The sequence below is a fragment of the Rattus norvegicus genome, chromosome 1 (genome assembly GCF_036323735.1).
Source record: "Rattus norvegicus strain BN/NHsdMcwi chromosome 1, GRCr8, whole genome shotgun sequence".
Lineage (NCBI taxonomy): Eukaryota > Metazoa > Chordata > Mammalia > Rodentia > Muridae > Rattus > Rattus norvegicus.
Window position 1 is genome coordinate 95,176,595 of NC_086019.1, and position 21,225 is coordinate 95,197,819.

A 21,225-nucleotide genomic window follows, 5' to 3' on the forward strand; every position below is an offset into this window, starting at 1 on the left:
AGATGATAGGTATATATATATATGTACATATATATATGATAGATAGACAAAGAATAGAGGATAGATAGATGATAGATAGTAGATGATAGAAGATAGATAGAAGATAGATAAATAATAGATAGATAATAGATGATAGGTAGATGATAGATGATATATATGTAGATAGATAGATGATATAGACAAAGAATAGAGAATACATAGATGATAGATAGGTAGGTAGGTAGGTAGATAGATAGATAGATAGATAGATAGGTGATAGAGCTACATAGAAAGCCCCACACCAGGGTTGGGGATTTAGCTCAGTGGTAGAGCGCTTGCCTAGCAAGCGCAAGGTCCTGGGTTCGGTCCCCAGCTCTGAAAAAAAGAAAAGGAAAAAAAAAAAAGAAAGAAAGAAAGCCCCACACCCTTGTTACTCAGCTCCTAGGACCCACATGGTGGCTCCACTTCCAAAGCATCCTAGCCCCTCCTCTGGCCTCTGCAGATACTGTACTCTATACTACCCAGACATGTATACAGACAAAACACACATAAAATAAAAATAAATAAGGTTTTAAAAACAAAAGTCACCAGATCACACCTCAACAGAAGCCAATTTTCTGGGACCTGTTTGTGTTCCGGAGAACCATGGCTCCCTCTGTCTCTTAAGCTCTCACCTATGAATCTAAGTAAATTTCTCCCCACAACTCACTCACTGTGGTCTGTACATTTTCTCCTTCAAATTATGGGACAAAAACCAAGAGGCTACTGACTCTGGAAGTTTTTGTGTGACCACTGCACCCTCACTCCCGAGTTTGAGCCCACCTGAGACCTCTGGAGAGCTCAAAGGCACCCCCAAATTTCCTGAGAAACCAAATGGTACCCTTCCTGCCTTGAACCCCAGCTCACTGACCCTGCCGATGATGGGAGACTGAGTTAGGAGACAAGGCAAGGCAGCAACTGCTAAGGAGAAAAGCCTTAGGGAGGAGACAGAGTGAAGCTCCAGCCAGGCTGAAGTTATCAGCCCTCACCAGGGAGCTGTGGTCACTGCAGGCCTGGCTGTGATGTTGGTGAATCTTGATGCATCTTGCATCTGGTGAGAGCTCATTTCTAACCTCAGCTCATGATCAGATTATCCCGCTGTGGGAGTCTTCAAGCAGCAGGCACCGTGATAGTGTGTAATAGCCCATCTGTGCCTGCAAACGGGAGTAATTCCTTCCAGGTGCCCCCCAGAGCAGAATGTTTGCGAAATTAGAAGCGATGATCTCGTTTCCTGGCTGGTTCAAGAGAGACGCCAGTGGAAATCGGAGTTTGGCGGGCATCTGAGAATGTAACTGTCCTAGCAGGAATGCATGTGCTCTAAAGAGGGACGGTCGCCTGTGACCCTCCCTTCAACTATCAAGCTGTTGGAAAGATGGATGGTTCACAAGAAGCCCCAATATCCCCCAGGAGCCTCCTGCTAGAAGGAAAACAAAAACAAAAACAAAAACAAAACGGGTGCCTGATGCAGCTGGAGGAGGAGCTTGTCTCCTGGAGAGAGACATCACACAGTTGTCAGCAACACATCTTGCAAGAGAGAGCAGAGAATGACCATCTTCTTAAACCTTGTCCTCACTGGGTGTGCTGGCACACGCCTTTAATCCCAGCACTTGGGAGGCAGAGGCAGGAAGATCTCTCTGAGTTTGAGGCCAATCTGGTTTACAAAGCAAGTTCCAGGACAGCCAGGTGGTTATACAGTGAAACTCTGTCTTGGAAAAACAAAACAAAGCAACAACAGCAACAACAACAACAACAACAACAACAACAACAACAACAACAATAAAACAAAAAACGAACACCTGGGTTGGGGATTTAGCTCAGTGGTAGAGCGCTTGCCTAGCAAGCACAAGGCCCTGGGTTGGGTCCCCAGCTCCGGAAAAAAGAAAAAAGAAAAAAACAAAAACAAAAACAAAAAAAACCCTACACTTACTCCTTTGCCCGCGGCCATCTGATGCTGGTCTCACTCAAACAGCCAGCCAGCTGGCCCTTTTTTCCTGGGAGCTACAATCGCTCCCCTAGCCCCTCATGGCTAGCTTCGCCAACTGGTGCCTTTCCTGAGAATGCCAGGAGCTGCTGTTAGCAACCCACTGTCTAGCTACGCCAATCGCCCCAGCTGCCCGATTTCTCCTCCTGCCCACTTTAGCACGGCAGATGGAAAACACTAGACAGTTTTATTATTTTGAACTAGCCAGATAACTCAATCGCTGGGTGAAAATTTTCCTGCCCTAATCTTATCAGCTAGTTCCCTCCTTCCTGCTTGGTCGCTCGCGGCCGAGGCTACAAATTCTAGATGACCCCAAACCTACACGTCTGGAGCTTCCAACTCGCTCCAAAGCCTGGTCTGAAGTTCTCTTTCTCTGCTTCCCTTCTCTTCCTCCTGGAACCCGGAAGTCCCATCTTCCAGTCACCCAGCAATTGACTTCTGCCTCCTTTATTGACACAGTTAGGGATTCAACACCTCCCTCTGCAGATTATACTGGACTTTTTAAGTTTTTCTTCCTCTCAAGGCAGTCACATTGAATAAATCTTTCTCCACTTCTAATTCTTGTAGGCTTTAAATTTTTCAAAACCTATTTATTAAGGGTTCCTTTTTATTAAGGGTTCCTTTTTATTAAGGGTTATTATTAAGGGTTATTAAGGGTTCCTTTTAAAAAAAAAGATTTATTTATTATATATAAGTACACTATATCTGTCTTCAGACACACCAGAAGAGGGTGGCATCAGATCCCATTACAGATGGTTGTGGCCACCATGTGGTTGCTGGGAATTGAACTCAGGACCTCTGGAAGAGTAGTCAGTGCTCTTAACCACTGAGCCATCTTTCCAGTGCTTTATTATGGGTTCTTGGATGCTTTAATCTCCCTTCTAGCCCACACCCACCAGAGGCAGTAGAAATGAAAGGTTAATATGGCAAAAGAGGATGTGGGCTCTTTAGAAGTAGTTTTTGGGGTAATTCTGACCTTGTCAGCTCGCAGGAATCAGCAGCAGTGGTGGCTCAACCCACTTGCAAACATCATTTACAAATTGGCAATGGCAGTTCAATCCAGAAGAAACCAAGAGGCTCTGCCAATCAGTCCGGGTCCTCGCAGAGGTGGGAAGAAGCTGCCGGAACATCACAAAAAGCTCTCTGGTGCGTTTCTCTCTATGAAGTCATGACAAAAGATGATCAGCGAAAAAGCAAGGCGAACCAATGCCATAGCCTCATCCACTACCTGCTGGGTTAGAGTTCGCTATCCTTCTAAGCATCACGGGTCCTCTCAAGCATCTGTTCTAGCAAAACATCCCATACCCTCTTTCCAGGCGGCTTCCTAAAAACCAGGTCTGCTTCAGCAAAACAGCCTCTCCTAAGACGGACGCCAGAGAAACATCCCACGACAAAAACTGGGTCTCCAGAGAAGCCAGAAAACTTACCTCACTTTCTGCAATTCATCCGTGTAGTTGGTTTATTGACTGGACCTGAGCCAGCATGTGAGAGCTGCCAATGGCCGGGACTCTAGTCCTGACAACTCTAAAGAAATGGAAGGGTCCCCGCTTCTTGTGTCTCAGGATAAGGAGAAGGGAAAAATAAACATGCTAGATCAATGTCATAGATTTACTGATGCACTTGCCTAAGAAATGTTAAGTTATAAGCTGAAGGGGGGTGGAGGCACTGCCTCAGATACAACTCAAGATAAGTCACGTGCTAGCCAGACTTCTTAGAAACTCTAATTTAGGGAGCACAGGCCTCGAGTCATAGCATGGCTAGACTAACATGGCTTCACTGAGACTATGTTTCTTTTGAGATTTGCTTGCCAGGGATGCTCATTAAACCTCTTATCAGGAAAAGCATAAGTCTGCCAGGCTAGCTGTTACCTGGAAACGCAGTTCTGGTCTGCGTCAAGGATAATGGCGAGAGGTCTCTGCTCTGTGGCTCCTCCCGTTTGCCCAGTTGTGACAGCAGACAGAACCCTGTCCTTTCAGCTCCTGTAAAACCTGCCTCGTTGGGGCTGGAGAGATGGCTCAGTGGTTAAGAGCACTGGAAGCTCTAGTGGAGGAGTGGGTTCAGTTCCCAGCCCCTTATGGCTGCTCACAACCATCTGTAATTCCGGCTTCAGAGATCTGGTGCCCTCTTCTGGTCATCACAAGGACTGCATGCACAGGATGCACTAACATATATACAGGCAAAAAAATCCATACACAAATAATAATAATAATAATAATAATAATAATAATAACAAAATAAACAAGATATTTTAAAAAAGATTCCTGCCTAATTGCTCAGATTGTAACAGGGTGGGGTCTTAAAAAGCCACCTGCAGATGCCTATATACACTGTAACAACTTTCTATTGGGGGTGGTTCCTCTTTGGGCATTAGTCAGAACCAGAACATGGCTATTATTAAAGAACTTTTTCCTTATTAATAATCTTTGAATGCTTGGAGAGAGTTCTCAGCAGGAGGGTTTAATCTGCCAATTGCAAAGGCCTTGGACAAAGACAAGTGGCTATTTCAAAAGAAGAATGGTGTATTAGCAAACAATGGGGCTCCCAGGGAGAAAGCCTGTGGATCAGGGAGAAAGTTCAGAAGCGAGAGGGTAAAGACAGAGCTGTCCCATCACATCTTGAAGGCTTTCTGGCTTTTGTATGGTGGAGAGTTCTTGCTCACTAGCTGTCCATTGTATGCAGTTCTGCATACAACGTCATGCACCTTGTCTCCTTAGCATCCTAAGCCACGCCAGGCAGAGCCAATCAGGCTGTGTGCTTTAGTATTAAAAAAAGCTGCAGGTCCTTCAGGAGTTCTGTTAGAACTTAATTTATTTGAGAGGGAGGGAGGGAGGGAGGGAGGGAGGGAGGGAGGGAGAGAGAGAGAGAGAGAGAGAGAGAGAGCGCATCATAGTGTACATGTATGGTCAAGAGGACAAGCTTTGGGGATCAGTTCTCTCCTCCCAACACGAGCGTCAGAGATCAAAGCAAGTTGTCAGGCTTGTGTGGCAAGCACTTTTATGACCTTGCTGGACTCAGTGGTGTGCTGAGATCAGACAGTGCCCTGCCCTAAATTAGCCCATATGTTGTAACATGGGTAGTTTTTCAAACCGTTTCTTGCCCCGAGGAACTCCATTTTACAAGCAGTTTGGTTTTGAGTTTTTTTATGTGTATTTTTGTATAAATCTACATCGTGCTGTGTGTGTGTGTGTGTGTGTGTGTGTGTGTGTGTGTGTGAGAGAGAGAGAGAGAGAGAGAGAGAAAGAGAGAAAGAGAGAGAGAGAGACTTTCTACCTTATTTTACCTTGCAGTGACCCTTAAGTCCGTGTTCAGGGTTCTGACAAGGGTTTGTTTGTTTGTTTGTTTAAATATAAGTATATGAGTACACTATCGCTCTCTTCAGACACATCAGAAGAGGGCATCAGATCCCATTACAGATGGTTGTGAGCCACCATGTGGTTGCTGGGAATTGAACTCAGGACCTCGGGAAAAGCAGTCAGTGCTCTTAACCACTGAGCCATCTCTCCGACCCCATGACAAGAGTTTTATGCTTCAGTCAGCAATAGTCCTGTTCAGGGCTATTAGTCCATCACTGATCCATCTTCCTTTTGGTTCTTTCTACAAACAGTAGAAGCATCCAACTGCATGGCAATCTCCTGTAACTTAAGGCATCAAGTCTCTACCACAGACTTGTGGGTCAGGGAAGGAGCATATAACGTTTACTGAGTAATGCCGTCTGTCATACTAGATTCTCCTCAGGTCGGCAGCACCCCATCATGTGGTGGTGGCGTGTTAGTAATGTGGCTTCTCAGGCCACCCAGAGGTAGCCAATCAGAATGCACACTTAACAAGGTGCCCTGGGGTGGGGGTGGGGCTGTCTCTTGGGGAAGCATTGCCATAGTCATTGTGGTAAGTACTCTGCAGCCACCTTCAAGAAGCCTGACCCAGCTGCAAATGAAGGAGGCACCAGGGGAGAAAGTGCCAGAGCCTTAGATAGAACAGAGGGAGGCTACCTTTGTATTTATTTTCAAGGCCATAAGAGGGCGCCAGATCTCCTGGAACTGGAGTTACAGCTAGTTGTGAGCCGCTACGTAGGTGCTAGGAACTGAACCGGGGGTCCTCTGCAAGAGCAGCCAGTGCTCTCTGCAAGAGCAGCCAGTGCTCTTAACCGAAGAGCTCTCTCTCCAGGCCTGAGGAGTTAGCTTTGAGTCAGAGCACACAAATTAAAGGAGGCAATGAATGAAAACCAACTCAATTGCTAAAACCATCTTGGTAGAGATCCAAGGACGTTCTGCAAAGAAACACGCCTTCAGCTACCGGGCTGTTAAAACATTGACTCCTCCTAGAAGGCAATTTCTCTAAGAGCTTCATGTAGGGAGAAGGAAAAAGCTGAAGTGGGGCGTGGGGGTGGGGCATACGGGGCAGGGAGTAGGGGGTGGGGTGTGGGGGTGGGGTATGGGGATGGGGTATGGGGGTGGGGCATAGGGGTTGGGGCATGGGGTTGGGATGTAAGGGGTGGGGCATAGGGGTGGAGCTTGAGGTGGTATAGGGGTGGGGCATGGGGTGGGGTATAAGGGTGGAGCATGGGGTGGGGTATAGGGGGTGGGGCGTGGGATGTGGGGCGTGGGATGTGGGACGTGGTTCCAAAGGATGAACTAGTCTCCAGTGAAAGGGAGCTTCAACAGCGTGTCAGATTGATGGGGACACAGGAAAGAAGCCAGACCGGCATCATTCTAGGGACTGGAAGGCCATTCTGATGTTTTGATTCTTGTCCTTAAAAAGATCCTCAGCAAAAACCAAACAACCAAAAAAAAACAAACAAACAAACAAACACCTGAAAGGTTTAGGGGCTCAGTCTTCTTCTCTGCTCTCTTAGAGGCTCTAAGGAGGTGTGACTGAAATCTAGCCCAGCACGTTGTGGGTGGGACATCTCTCTTCCTTTGGGACAGGATCTCACTCTGTAGCCCAGGCTGGTCTCGAACCTGTGATCATCCTCCTTCAGCCTCTACAGGGCTGGGAGAACAAGTATGTGCCACCAAACTTGGCAAGAGTTTTTCTCGCACAAAAATTTGAGGCTGAAAGATGCAAAAGGAGAGAGAGAGAGAGAGAGAGAGAGAGAGAGAGAGAATATTTCTATTCTCTACAAGGTAAGGAAATGATGGAACCAGGCCAGCATGGATAGGAATAGAAGCAAGTGTACAGAAATGAACAAACCCAATGTCTCCTCAGCTTTCCATGTTGCCTGAGTGCAGTGTGCGAATGATAAATCCACACGTAGAAAGGGTTTATTAAATATGCACATAGGTCTATTATGTGATGGGGACACAGTAAAGAACCTCTGACATGGCCACTCCACAGTATGGTTAAGGGGAAGGGGGATATTTTATATCATATATAAAAGAGTAAACTGATTCTGTGGCAGCTGGAAGAATCCAGAGTGGAGAGAAAGAGAAACAGACTGGACACAATGAGGGTGGTCCCCAAAAGAATAGGGGTTATAAAAAGCAAGAAGTGTGGGGAACAGAGAGGTGGGGAGGGGGAGGGAATGGGAGGGAAGGAGAGGGGGAAGGGAGGAGGAGATGGTGAGGGGAGGGAGAGAACAGTGAGAATTATTGGGCATGGGTGGAAACCTTGCCTTTATAAAGAGAACAAATGGGGGCTGGGGATTTAGCTCAGTGGTAGAGCGCTTACCTAGGAAGCGCAAGGCCCGGGGTTCGGTCCCCAGCTCCGAAAAAAAGAACCAAAAAAAAAAAAAATAAAGAGAACAAATGGATGTCTGGGAGGAGGGGAGCCTGGGGATGCTAGTGTGGTCTTTGAAATGTATAACAAATACTAGTGAATAGGGACTGAAGGACCCTGGAGGCAAACATGGTGCCTTATCTGCCATGGGTATACGCCAATGGAGCCATAAGTCTCTTCTGCTAGAGGTAAGGGAAATGCCTCCTCCTCGCAGATGGAAACCAGGTTTACAAGTTCTGGAGGAATACTTGCTTTCATCTAACTGCCAGACCACAGGTTGAGCTGAATCTAGACTCAATTTTGGACTGAGTCAGTCGGGAAGAGGGTGTAATAAAGGTAGTCAGAGGGTGGCATAATGGATCAGTCAGAGGGTGGCAGATGAGGCAGTCAGAGGGTGGCAGATAAGGCAGTCAGAGGGTGGCAGAATGAGGCAGTCAGAGGGTGGCAGATAAGGCAGTCAGAGGGTGGCAGAATGAGGCAGTCAGAGGGTGACAGTATGAGGCAGTCAGAGGGTGGCAGAATGAGGCAGTCAGAGGGTGGCAGAATGAGGCAGTCTTGGCCAAGATCATTAATCATCTCCATTCTGATTCTGCCTTGTTACTCCAGGCCGCAGCTGTCCCCTCATGGGTAACATCGCTCTCTGGGGTCAGTCTGTTCTTCCTGGAATCTGAGGCATCCATAGATTTAAGTGAGTTGGGCTGCAGCTTCCAGTAGCAAATGCTTTGGGGGAGAACTCTCTTCCCCAGGAAGTGTTGCAGCTCTTACAGTGGCAAAAGCTCTCGGATATCTGTGGAGTAATTCTCATGCCTTCATTCCTTCTGGATAGGTTGGGGTCTGATGGCCTCATCTGCATGTAGATGGGTTTGGGGTGCTGCCCCTACATGGGGATCCTTTCCATGGGGAGCTGCGGACCAGGGGCCTGGTCAGGAGCAGGTGAAGCTCCTGCCATCCTCTGGTATGAGGTACCGGGGCTTCCAAACGCACTCAACCTTGCCAAGTTTCCCGGCACGGTCCACTGTCCCACAGCACAATGTGAAATAGCAAGACGCCATGTGACTATTCAAACGAGACAGGGTTTCTCTGTGTATCCCTGGCTGGCCTGGAACTCACTCTGTAGACCAGGCTGGCCTGGAACCCAGAGAGATTCGCCTGCCTTTGCCTCCCAAGTACTGGGATTATAGACGGGCACCATGACTGCCCAGCTGCAAACTAACTTTGATTTCATTAAATGTCATTTCTAGATTATCAGCCTTGCAGGATTGCCTGTTCCCATCATGTATTTGACATCATGCCTCTTGTGAAATCCCATATGAAATTTTTTTATTTATAATTATGGACATGTGCACATGTGTGGCCTTGTGATCGTGTGCATTGTGTACTCAGGCTTACAAGTACTTAGGGCCTATGTCAAAGTCTAAAAGTGGGCAGCTTAAAGTCTTTTAGCAGCTTAAGTCTAACAGGGCTGGGGGTGTGGCCCAGTGGTAGAGCCCCTGCCTAGAATCCCCCAGTGAGGGGCTGGGGGCGTGGCTCAGTGGTAGAGCCCCTGCCTAGACTCCCCCAGTGAGGGGCTGGGGGCGTGGCTCAGTGGTAGCGCTCCTGCCTAGAATCCCCCAGTGAGGGGCAGGGGGCGTGGCTCAGTGGTAGAGCCCCTGCCTAGAATCCCCCAGTGAGGGGCTGGGGGCGTGGCTCAGTGGTAGAGCCCCTGCCTAGAATCCCCCAGTGAGGGGCTGGGGGCGTGGCTCAGTGGTAGAGCCCCTGCCTAGAATCCCCCAGTGAGGGAGGGGCTGGGGGCGTGGCTCAGTGGTAGAACACATACCCTGAACATGGGAGGGCTTGGATTGACTCTCCAGTGGCATATACATGTACACGCAGGTACACACAGATACACACATACATGCAAATTATTATTTTTAAGAGTTATTGTAGTTTTAAAATGAGTCTTTACCTTAGAAGTTTATAATAATAAACCTACAGATCTAGGGACACACTGATTTGTACCATAATGATCTGAAATGAGGACACTGAGCTAGTGAAGTTGCTAATTATAGAAGCTGTGTGGCAGATACTCAGAGGGTCACTACCCTGTATTCTAACTTTTGTGGTCAGTACCACTGCTCTCACCTTATAACACAAATTTAAAGGGCACCAGGGCCTGGGAAGATGGCTCAGTGGCTAAGAGCACTGGCTGCTCTTTCGGTGGCTGGACAGACATTGTTCATAGCATCCGTATAGCAGCTCACAACTGTGGGGTGGTGGGCTGTGAAAGGTACTTTGATTCCTGGTCGAGATAGTTCGAATCCCCAGAGACCCTAAAAGAGATGGCAAAGGTCTTCCCAATCTCCCAGGAGATCAAGGCCTCATTAGCTGCAGCCCCACCCCCACCCCTGTAGAGAGGTTTGAGACAGACCAGTTACATAAGGCAATGCCCCAAGCCCCTCCTTCACAGGTGAGGACGTAACCACAGGTTACATAGGCTCTAGACAGATCAGTAACTGAGGACAACGCCCTAAACCCCTCTTCTACTGGTGAGGACGTGACCACAGGTCTTGTGGACTCAGACTGATCAGTCGCAGAAGCAGGACCACGCCCCTGGATATGTGGATGAGGTTTTCCCAAGCTCTCAGGCCAAACCAATAGGAAGCACCTGCTGTCAGACTCTGACCCATCCAAAAGTTGTACTTAAGAATCGTGTTCAGGATTAAAAGTGTGCAGGAATTACTCATCGTCTGAGAGCTTCTGTCAGAAGAGCGGTAACATCGCCACTTGGGGAAGAGATCTGCTCTCCCGAAATCGCTGCCAGAAGCTCGCCTGCACCCCACACCGGCTAGGGCTAGTCAGTCTCCTGCTGGCTCAGCTCCGCCGAGCAACCAAAGCGGCGGAAAGGAGAAGGACCAACAGCGGTGGCGGCCGAAACTGTTCCCCTTCCCTGCCTGAGTTGTCTCCCTCCCCCCACCCACACCCCCGAACCCATACACCTAGCCGGGCGAGAGATCTCTGTGAGGAGCCCCAAGGAGCCCAGAGCCCCACCCACAACCTTTGTAACTCCAGTTCCAGAGATCTGACACCCTCTTCTGGTCTCTTTGGGAACGGTATGCATATGGTGTGCAGACATGTAAGCAAAGACGCATGTACACAAACAAACAAACAAACAAGTCTTTAAAAAAAGAATTCGTGGGGTTGGGGATTTAGCTCAGCGGTAGAGCGCTTGCCTAGCGAGCGCAAGGCCCTGGGTTCGGTCCCCAGCTCCGAAAAAAAGAAAAGGAAAAAGAAAAAATTCGTTGGAGACCAGGAGACAGAGAGGAGGCAGATAGATATGAGCGCGCGCGCGCGCGCGCGCGCACACACACACACACACACACACACACACACACACACACACGCATCACACTATAAATCGAGCCAGAGTTTTCCTATGTAGCTCAGGTTATCCTTGAACACTCCTCTTGCCTCCTGCTTCAACCTCCCAAATAAGGCATCACACCCCCACTTCTTTTTTTTTTTTTTTTTTTTTTTTGGTTCTTTTTTTTCGGAGCTGGGGACCGAACCCAGGGCCTTGCGCTTCCTAGGCAAGCGCTCTACCACTGAGCTAAATCCCCAGCCCCTACACCCCCACTTCTAAATAGCTCTTTATCAATTACATTCTGAGGTAGCACCTTCAGGACACATTGGGTTCTCTCTATATATATTTTTTTCCTTTTCTTTTTTTTCGGAGCTGGGGATCGAACCCAGGGCCTTGCACTTGCTAGACAAGCGCTCTACCACTGAGCTAAATCCCCAACCCCCACTGGATTCTATATTATTAATGTCAATTTCCTCTGTCGATTTCCTCTCTCTCTCTCTCTCTCTCTCTCTCTCTCTCTCTCTCTCTCTCTCTCTCTCTCTCCACCTGTTGATATGCCTATTGGACAATTAAAGACCGGAGAACAGCTTCCACTGGTGTTTGTGGCAGTGCCGGACTTGATTGAAGCTTTGCAAGGCTCAGCCCAGTGGCGGGTGTGGAATTAACACGTTGTAAAACTGTGTAAACATCCTTTCCAGACGGCTCCCCCGTGAAGAGCTGAGTGCCTCCTGGAGCTCGGCTGGAGGGGGTGGGGGGGGGGAGCGAACCCTGTCACCTCAAGGGAAGTGAGTTAAACAATGAGAGTGGCCGGGAAACACAGATCTAGCTTGCCCCAGATTCCATGGTCCAATGTGGTTACAGGTTTTCAGTTACGTAACCAAAGAAAGTCATAAATCAAGATATCTTTTGAATCTGCTGCTGGAAGTGTCAGGTAGGCAGGGTAGCAACACAGGGATGGGATGCCCTCTGTTAGGGCTGATAGCCCCTTAGGGGCTGTCTGATGGGGTTCTTAGCTTTCATCTGGCAGAAGCCAGGGATCTGCTAGTTACACTGCAAAAGGTTTCACCTCACGGGCACAGAAATGTTAAGTCTTGGCCAGGCATAGTGGCAGGAGCCTTTAATCCCAGCACCAGGGACGTGGAAGCGGATAGATCTCTGACTTGGAGGCCAGTCTGGGCTGCAGATCTAGGCCAGCCAGAACTATGTACTAAGAGAGTGTCATGCAGCAAAAAAGCTATTAAATCTGGAAGAGTTGGGTAGAGATAGACCATAATCTGGCTCTGGATCTGCAACATCCCAACCCTCCACAATCAGGAAGTTCTAACGGGTCTTTTAACATGGGTGTGGCTTTCTCTTCTCAGAGCTGAGCTCAGTTCAGAGACACAATAGACATAGAAAGAAGGAACTTTTAGAACACAGCCAACAAGGCGCTCTTGGTAAAGAGGGCCTCTTGGAGCTTTTAGCATGAGTGACTGACAGAGGGCCTGATTGACTCTTGCCAGCCCAGAAGAGGATCTGCAGAATGTTACTTTTCTGATGAAAGACCGTGATAGAAGGATGAAAGTGACTAACAGAAGGAGGGGTTTAGTTGTGCTTATGGTTACTGAGGAATAAGTCCATCTGGGAGAAGCAGGATGCTGAGAGCTAGAATTAAGGTAGAGAGACTCTAAAGGCCTTTAAGCTCTCAAAACTCCCTCCAACAAGGCCACACTTTCTACTTCTCCAAGGGATGGTGGCACCCCCCCCCCACACAAACACCTTGTGCTCTCTAGCATGTATCACCCCCATAATAAATAAACAAAATGTTAAGTCTTGGCCAGGCATTTATATATTATATAAAATATATAAATAAAAATTATGAGGGATGCGGGAGGGAGGGAGTGGGTGGGTGGGGGAGCACCCTCATGGAGGCAGGGGTGGAGGGATGGGATGGGGAGTTTCCAGAGGGGAAACCGGACAAGGGGATAACATTTGAAATGTAAATAAAGAAAATATCCAATAAAAGAAAAGAAAAAAGAAAAATATGAGGGATGGATTCGATGCATGAATTCACTTTTAAAGGTCTTTTTTTTTTTTTTTAAGAACCATCTTTTGGGGGCTGGAGAGATGGCTCAGGGGTTAAGAGCACTGACAGTTCTTCCAGAGGTCCTGAGTTCAATCCCCAGCAACCACATGGTGGTTCTCAACCATCTATAGTAAGATCTGATGCCCTCTTCTGGTGTATCTGAAGACAGCTACAGTGTACTCATATACATAAAATAAATAAACCTTTAACAAAAAAAAAAAAAAAAAAGAACCATCTTTTATTGGGGGAGGGGTCATCAATCCTTCTTGGCTGCTTCCGCATCAATCCTTCCGCATGGCTGCCAGCACGTTGCTCAGCTCCTCCCTCTTTCTCTTGGCGCGGATGTGCGTGCCCACCTGTGAGGAGTCATAGCCTGTCAGCCATGGCCATCGCCATCAGTCACACCCCACCCATGCTTCCGCCACATACTGCCTACCCTCTTCTTGATAAACTTGAGTGCTCGCTTGTCCTTGGACACCTTGAGCAGCTCCATGGTGCGCCGCACGTAGGGCGCGAAGCCGCACACCTCCGGGATCATATCTCGCACGAACTTGGTGTGCTTGGTGAGGCGCCCGCGGCGGCGGCTGTGTCTCGTCTTGCTGACGTTTTTTGTCACTTTGTGGCTTTTGTTGAGGCCCACGGCCATGGGGTAGCGCAGGGCCATGACTGCAGCTCTCGGATGGAGGCCAGACAGGAAGCTAAAGGTCTAGTTTTAATATATGTGTCTGAGTATTTGCCACATGTGTATAGGTGACAGCACTGGCCAGAAGGGGGAGCTAGATCCCTGCAGCTGGAGTTACAGGCAGTTGTGCGTTGTGTGATGTGGGGCTGGGACCTGAACTTGGTTCTCTACCAGAGCAACCTAACTGCTGTGACATTTCTTCACTCCGGCGAATTTCCCTTTATCGACCCCTGAAACCAGAACCTAAGGACAATAAACTGCCTAGAAACAGGTACCCATAAATTGAAGGAGGATGTGAGTAGATGCGCAACACCGGAAAGCTGGAAACACGACTGAGCAGTCACTGGTAATGAACATGGCTGACCTTAGACTGTAAGCTAATAGTGGGAAAGGCCAAGCATTGACCAAGATGCCACTGTGAAATCCACAGAAGGCTCAGGAGCTGGCGGTGGCCGTGGAGCCTCTGGACATTGGGTGGCAATATGACGCCTGAGGAATGCAGCTGTGGTTTGAATGTGAGATGTCTTCATGGTTTCAAACACCCAGTGCCCAGCAGGGGGCGCTGTGCGGGGGACCGTGCAGAGCGTTTAGAAGGCATTAACCTGGCTTGAGGAAGTGACTCTCTAGGAGATGGGCCTCCCTCAACCCCATACATATGTAGCTATGCAGCTTGGTGTTTATGCGGGTACCCCAACAACTGGAGCGAGGGCGGGGGTGGGCAACCATGACTGTTGCCTGTGGATCCTGTTCCCGTAACTGGTTTGCCTTGTCTGGCCTCGGTGGGAGAAGATATGCCTGGCTCTGCAGTGACTTAATATGTCAGGTTGGGTTGGTACCCAGGGGGTCCTACCCTTTCTTAGAGGAGAAGGGGATGAGAGAGAGCCTGTATGAGGCGGGGACTGGGCAGAGAGGGCTCCAATCAGTATGTAAAGTGAATGAATGAATGAATGAATGAATGAATGAGTAGGGAAAAGGGAGAGATGGGCTTTAAGGGTGGTAACCAGGACGCGGTCCCCATCAGAGCGTTGACTTCCTGCTAATGCTTAGGTGTGCAGTAGCAATGGCACAAAGGCCCCGCATTACTCAAGCTTCGTGTCAGTTACGCCGCATAGGAGAGGGAAGGGTTTGTTTGGCTTGGAAATTCAAGGTACAGTCCATCGTTTTAGAGAAGTCGAAGCCGGAACTGAAGCAGCTGGGCACATCGAACCCACAGCAGAGAGCCCACACATGTTTGGTTCTGCTTATGTCATGGCCGGCTTCGGAGGTCAATTCAGCGCGGCCCAGAGTCGCCTGGGAAGAGGAAAGAAACCTCACCTGAGAAATTGCCTCCATCAGATTGGCTCATGTCCACATCCGGTAGGCTCTTTTTTAAATTGCTAATTGATGCAGGAGGACCCAGTCCACTGTGGGCGGGGTCACCCTGGGCTGGTAGTCCTGGGGGTATAAGAAAGCAAGCTGAGAAAGCCATTGGGAAAAAGCCAGAAATCCATGTTCCTCCGTGGCTTCAGCCTCAGCTCCTGCCTCTGGGTTCCTGTGCTGACTTTCCCAATAATGTGCTAAAGTTGTAAAGTGGAATAAATCCCTTCCTCCCCAAGTTGTTTTTGGTCACGGCTTTATTACAACAGAAGGAAACTGGGATATCTCAGCTAGCCTCAATTCCCAGCAACCACATGGTCGCCCCATAACCATCTACAATGAGATCTGATGCCCTCTTCTGGTGTGTCTGAAGACAGCTACAGTGTACTCACATAAAATAAATCTTAAAAAACAAACAAACAGAACCGGGAAATTATTTATTCTGGGGGTGGAGGGAGAAAGACAAAGGGGAAAGTGTATAGGGCAGAAAAAGGAGCTGTAGTGCTTCCTTCTGAGTGGACCCAATGCATTGAGGATAATGTGAACACAGGGTGTCACTCTGACATAGTTACCACACATCGGGAAGATGCAGGCTGGAAGGACCATGCATGCACACTACGTTTCATTGCGCAAGAAAAAAGAGCTAGATCAATGTCACCATTAGACAAATTAAGAGATCAAATCAGAAACTAAAAGCTAAGAATTATAGATGTTAAGAAGATATTAAGAATTATAATAAAGCCAGCACATTTCTTTAATACTAAGTAAGATAATATTCCCTTGAAAAGAGGCAGAAGCAGCTGCCACCAGAAAGTGGGAAGTGGCCATGATGCATAGGGCTAAGGATGGTAATATCTCACACTTACTATATCGTGTGTATGTAGGTGTGTGTGTGTGTGTGTGTGTGTGTGTGTGTGTATGCACGCCTGTGTGCAGTTGCTCTCAGAGGCCAGAAGAGGGCGTTGGATCCCCCTTGGAGTTAGAGCTACAGGTGATTTTGAGCTGTGGGTGCTGGGAATAGCGTCCTCTGTGAGAGCAACAAGCACTGGGCAACCTCTCCAATCCTTACCTAAGTTTTCTAAAACTAACAAGAAAGATCAGGTGTGGCGGTTTACATGCTTCTTGCCCTGAGCCTTAGAGACCTTCTGGGCACTCGGTCATCCGGCTCAGGCCGTGGGTTGGTCTTAGGCTCTTTGCTTGGAGCATTCCTTTTCTGGTTCTCAACTGGTGCGATCGGTCTGCATCATTCTCAACCCTCTTGTTTAAAAGCGGCTGCCCACTGTGCCCGGAGAAGTCATTTTCTACTTTTGATTCGCTTTTCCTGTCTTCACAGTGTTGGGTATCTCCTCTTGAGTGTCTTCTGTTTGTTTTCCTGTTCTCTGGCCTTTAAGGCAAGAGGTCACAGTATGCTCCAGGCTTTTAGGTTTTCCTCCTTCCCTGGAATCCTTCCCTTCGTTTCCTTCAATGTCCATGCCCTCTCCCCCCTTCTCCTATTGTCTTTTTCTCCTCCTTTTCTTTCTTTCTTCCTCTCTCTCTCCCTCTCCCTCTCTCTCTCTCTTTGAGACAAGATCTTCCTGTGGACCCCAGGCCTGTCTCCCCTGCAGACCACCTCCCGCCTTTGCCTCCAAAGTCACCTACCTCCTCTTTCTCCCTTTTCAAAAATCTTGTCTTCGCATTTTTGTTCATTTCTTGGTTTTGCGTACACACTAACAGCAGTCATCATATCATCTTCTAACACAAGTATCATCACAGCTCTGTCTCCTGTGCTCCCCTCCCCGTGTCCCCCAAGATAAGGTATTTATTTACTGTTCAGTCTGTCTCCCTTTCTGCTGAGTGCCAGCCACCTGTATTCAGGATCCCAGACTTCTTATCCACCTCGGGGTCGCTAGCATGAGATCAGTCCTGGCCCTGGTCAGAGTTTGTGGATGACCGAGTGTCCATGACCCTGATGGTCAGGTGGGCCTGTGTCTGTCGTGACACCATAGAAACAGCACACAGCTGCACACATGTTCAGTGAACACAGCTAAACCTGTGACCCGTATATTTACTTTCCTGTTTCCTTGAGGCTGGTCACCATTCAGCATGACAGATGGCAGGGGGTGGCGGATCACGGAGAGAGGGAGCCTGAGATTACTCTGGAGCTGAGGATAGCCCCTCCTTGAGTAAGCTGCAAGACCACAGCTGACCGGGGCCAGCACAGTGTCCCACCATCATCAAGTCTTCTGCCTCAGCAGACACTCCACCCATTGCCAAGTGGGTAACTGGGTGAAGGCTACTGCTATGTGGCTTGGCGATCTTTGCCCCAGTTTCCTGGTTAGATGTGCAATTTGTAGATGAGAAATGGCCTCACTTCCTGTAACTATAGGAAAACAACGAGAAGGAAAAGAAAACAGGGCAAAAGTCTTTTTAACCCCAGGAGGTAAAAAGCAAGGCCAAGGAGGGAAAACATTCAGAGGCCCAGGGCTGAGAGGCAGGGAGGCTAAAGCCAGTGGAGATGAAACACTGGAGGGTGCCTTTGTCTGGGCCATTACCATCCCCCAACTGTCTCCGACCACAGAAATGGACCAGAATGCCCACACTTTATGTACACAAACTCTGCTGTGGTCAGAGGTTTTGGAGATTGGGGTATGGTGGCATCTGAAAAGGGAAGCCGGGGCTCAGTGGTAATCCCCCACCCCCCATCTCCCAGTCCCCATCCCCCATCCCCCAACTCCCCCACCCCCCACCCCCTCGCTCCTGCAGGTCTGCCTCCAGCTCCCTCCACTTCTGTTTCCTGCTGGCAGCTGCCGTCTGTGTTATTCATTAACCAGGCACTAATATTTCTGTTTACCCATCTGTCATCGTGCTGCAGGGAAGGGGGTACCGACAGAGCCCCAGAATTCTACAGTCACCCGGATGCTCCTGGAGGAGGCCCAGGCAGCAAGGCTGAGCGATGCTTATGGAAACCCTCAAGCAGACCCTCTCTGCCTGCTGCTAGGGAATGAGGAAGTTTCCTCTCCAGGGTCTGATTGCTGGGTTGGTGTGCATGAGTTTCTCATCAGCATCCCTTGGCAAAATCATACTCAGTATTCTAATTTTGGCAAAAACTGGCCCCAGGGGTGAGGTGTTTGTAGGGCTTAGAAACTGACAAGAGCTGCAAGCTGGGGCCTTTCCTTGCCCCCAACCTCCCTCCTCCATCCTCCCTCCCCTCTAAGCTCCCCTCCCCTCCATCCTTCTTCCCCTCCAACCTCCTCCCAACCTCCCCTCCATCCTTCTTCCCCTCCAACCTCCCCCCAACCTCCCCTCCCCTCCATCCTCCCTCTCCTCTACCCTCCCCTCTCCTGCCCTGCCCTCCCCTCCCTTCCCCTCCACATCCCTAATACAAAGTCGACCTACTTGTTAACTCTTTTTGGCTCTTGAGCCCCCCTTTTTTTCTTCTTGAGGTATTATTTTATTTTCAGTTAATTGTGTGTATCTGTGTCCGTGTGTCTGCATGCAGGTACACGCACATGTATGCAGATACTCAAGGAGGCCAGAAGGGGACGACAGATCCCCTAGAGTTGGAGCTTCAGGTGATTGTGCCCACCAGACATGGTGCTGGGGACTGCACTCAGTCTTCTGCAAGCATATTCTCTTGGACATGGAGCCATCATCGTCTCTCCGGCTTTCAACAGGTTTTCAACTACTTCCTTCCCCGACTACAGAAGCCGCCAGGTAGCACAGATACCTTGTTGTTCGTGTCCTCGGGATCTCTACCCCCTCAGCAAGCTGTCACTTCTAAGAGGGTCCTGGACCTGAGATGACCCAAATCAATGATATTTTTAGACTTTATGAAATTGAGGTGAAAGCGATAGACTCAGTAGAAACCGGACTCCAGTTACGAGTTTCTATTGTGCTTAGGCTATGCATGCTGTGTGATTCTTCCTTGTGGCAGCTCGCCACAGTTCCCAGGGAACAGCATGACTAATACGGGGGATAGCCAAGGCTCAATGCTGTGCCTCTAAGCTGTTCAGTATAGTAAAAGCACTGTCTCTCGGGGCTGGGGATTTAGCTCAGTGGTAGAGCGCTTACCTAGGAAGCGCAAGGCCCTGGGTTCGGTCCCCAGCTCCGAAAAAAAGAACCAAAAAAAAAAAAAAAAAAAAAAAGCGCTGTCTCTCTCTCTCTCCTTCCCCCTTTCCCTCCCCCTCCCTCCTGTGTGTGTGTGTGTGTGTGTGTGTGTGTGTGTGTGTGTGTGATATGCACCTGAGGATGCCTTGTGTACAAGGAGAGGTCAGAGAAAGACTTTGGGTATCCCCTCTGTCCATCTTATTGCCTCGAGACAGAGACTTTCATTGATCCAGAAGCCCATCATTTTGGTTTTGGTTAGGCTGCCTCGCTAAGGCACTCTCAGGATCTGTCTGTCTCTGTCCTTCAAGCACACTTAGCCATGCCTAGCATTTTATGCATCTCCTGGGGATTCAAACCCAGGTCCCCATGCTTGCCCAGAAAGGACTCTTACCATCGAGCCTTCTTCCAAAGGCTTCCTTTCTTATGTTTTGTCCTACCAACAGAAAAAGAGCTCACGTAGATGTAGTTGCTAACGACCCAGGGATGGCAGGGCTGGAGGTCCAGCAATTAGTCGGCTCAATGCTTATCGGAAATCCGCTTACTCAGTGTTCGTGTGTGTGTGTGTGTGTGTGTGTGTGTGTGTGTGTGTGTGTGTGTGTTTGCTGTCTCTTCCTCCAACGTTCATGGAAATTGGGAGTGACCGTCTTACTGGGGCAGTTAATGTGTTTGAACATCCCCAGTGGCTTCTTGTCTTTGCTCTACCCTGTGGGGCCACACTGAACAGCGTCTTCCATAAAACAGGTCTTATCAGGTCCCAGCCACGTGGCCAAATAGTTAGACCAATCCAGTGCAAAGAAAGAGCAGGCGTTGTGTGTTGGGGGGAAGGCCTAGGATTTGATCCCCTGACCTGGTCTTTACCGGAACCCTCTCCAGCCCGTTCTCTACCACAGTGCCGAGCAGTTAATGCCCTTCACATTATCAGTGAGCTCCCAATGCTGTTAACTTTTATCTCATTAGATGTTATACACTTGCTCTATGTGTGGAGATCTGGGTGTCGCAAGGGCCAAACCTCTGTGGCAAGAAACCGCCACCTTGAGTTCAACGGCACACCCTTGCAAAAGGGTTGCCCTGGATGACCTTCTTGACTGTTCGTACCCTTCATGGAGAGACCCTGGCCTAAGTACCAAGCCCTTCTCTACCACCGGTTGTATACAACCCTGTTTTAATTGAGTAAGGCCTTGGGAGGAGGCCAGCCTATATTTCGGGGTCTTGGGGGGCAGTGAGGAGAGGGAGTCTCCATCTATGTGACTGTAGGTAAGCCGGGTAAAGGCTTTTCAGGGATAGCCTGCTGGGGAGAGCAGCAGCCATACAGCCTTGTAATTAAGCTTTCGCCTATGCTCTGTAAGGAAGCCCAATAAACTCCTTGGTTCCACAGCATGAATGCTGGCAGGATTGCGCCTTCATTGGTCATTGGGACCTTAGGAGATGGGTGTGGCATGGTGCGTGTGGCAGCTGGGTTGTGTTCTCTTCTACCTTGTCCTATCTGCAGGCTAGCTGCCCACTCACACACTTCCAGGGGATCTTCTGGTCTCTGGCTGGAAACTCAGCACAGGAGCGCTGGGATTACAGCTGTGTACCACACCGCTGACTTTTTAATGTGCGTTCTAGGAATCCAAACTCCGGTCCATGCATGCAGTGTTTTTAACACTCTGAACTGTGTTCCAGGCCCTCAAAATCTTATCTGATTTTTTTTTAATTTTTTTACTCCATCTTTATTAAATTGAGTATTTCTTATTTGCATTTCAATTGTTATTCCCTTTCCCGGTTTCCGGGCCAACATCCCCCTAATCCCTCCCCCTCCCCTTCTTTATGGGTGTTCCCCTCCCGATCCTCCCCCCATTACCGCCCTCCCCCCAACAATCACATTCACTGGGGGTTCAGTCTTGGCAGGACCAAGGGCTTCCCCTTCCACTGGTGCTCTTACTAGGCTATTCATTGCTACCTATGAGGTCAGAGTCCAGGGTCAGTCCATGAAGAGTCTT

The 21,225-nt window shown here is 49.0% G+C and overlaps 1 protein-coding gene and 1 long non-coding RNA gene across 2 annotated transcripts; one reads left to right on the top strand and one right to left on the bottom strand.

The window, feature by feature from the left end:
- Positions 1-13,261: 13,261 nt before the first annotated feature.
- Positions 13,262-13,826, bottom strand: Rpl36l2 (ribosomal protein L36 like 2). Its single transcript, XM_008759257.4, has 2 exons — positions 13,556-13,826; positions 13,262-13,475 (listed from the first exon to the last, which is right to left on the bottom strand). The coding sequence occupies exons 1-2, from the start codon at positions 13,781-13,783 to the stop codon at positions 13,401-13,403; spliced, it is 303 nt and encodes a 100-aa protein (XP_008757479.1). The 5' UTR covers positions 13,784-13,826; the 3' UTR covers positions 13,262-13,400.
- A 925-nt stretch (positions 13,827-14,751) lies between these two features.
- On the top strand, positions 14,752-19,392 carry LOC134485108 (uncharacterized). The gene is made up of 2 exons (XR_010062978.1): positions 14,752-15,157; positions 18,636-19,392. It is a non-coding gene; the product is annotated as an uncharacterized LOC134485108 (long non-coding RNA).
- The last annotated feature ends 1,833 nt before the right edge of the window (positions 19,393-21,225 follow it).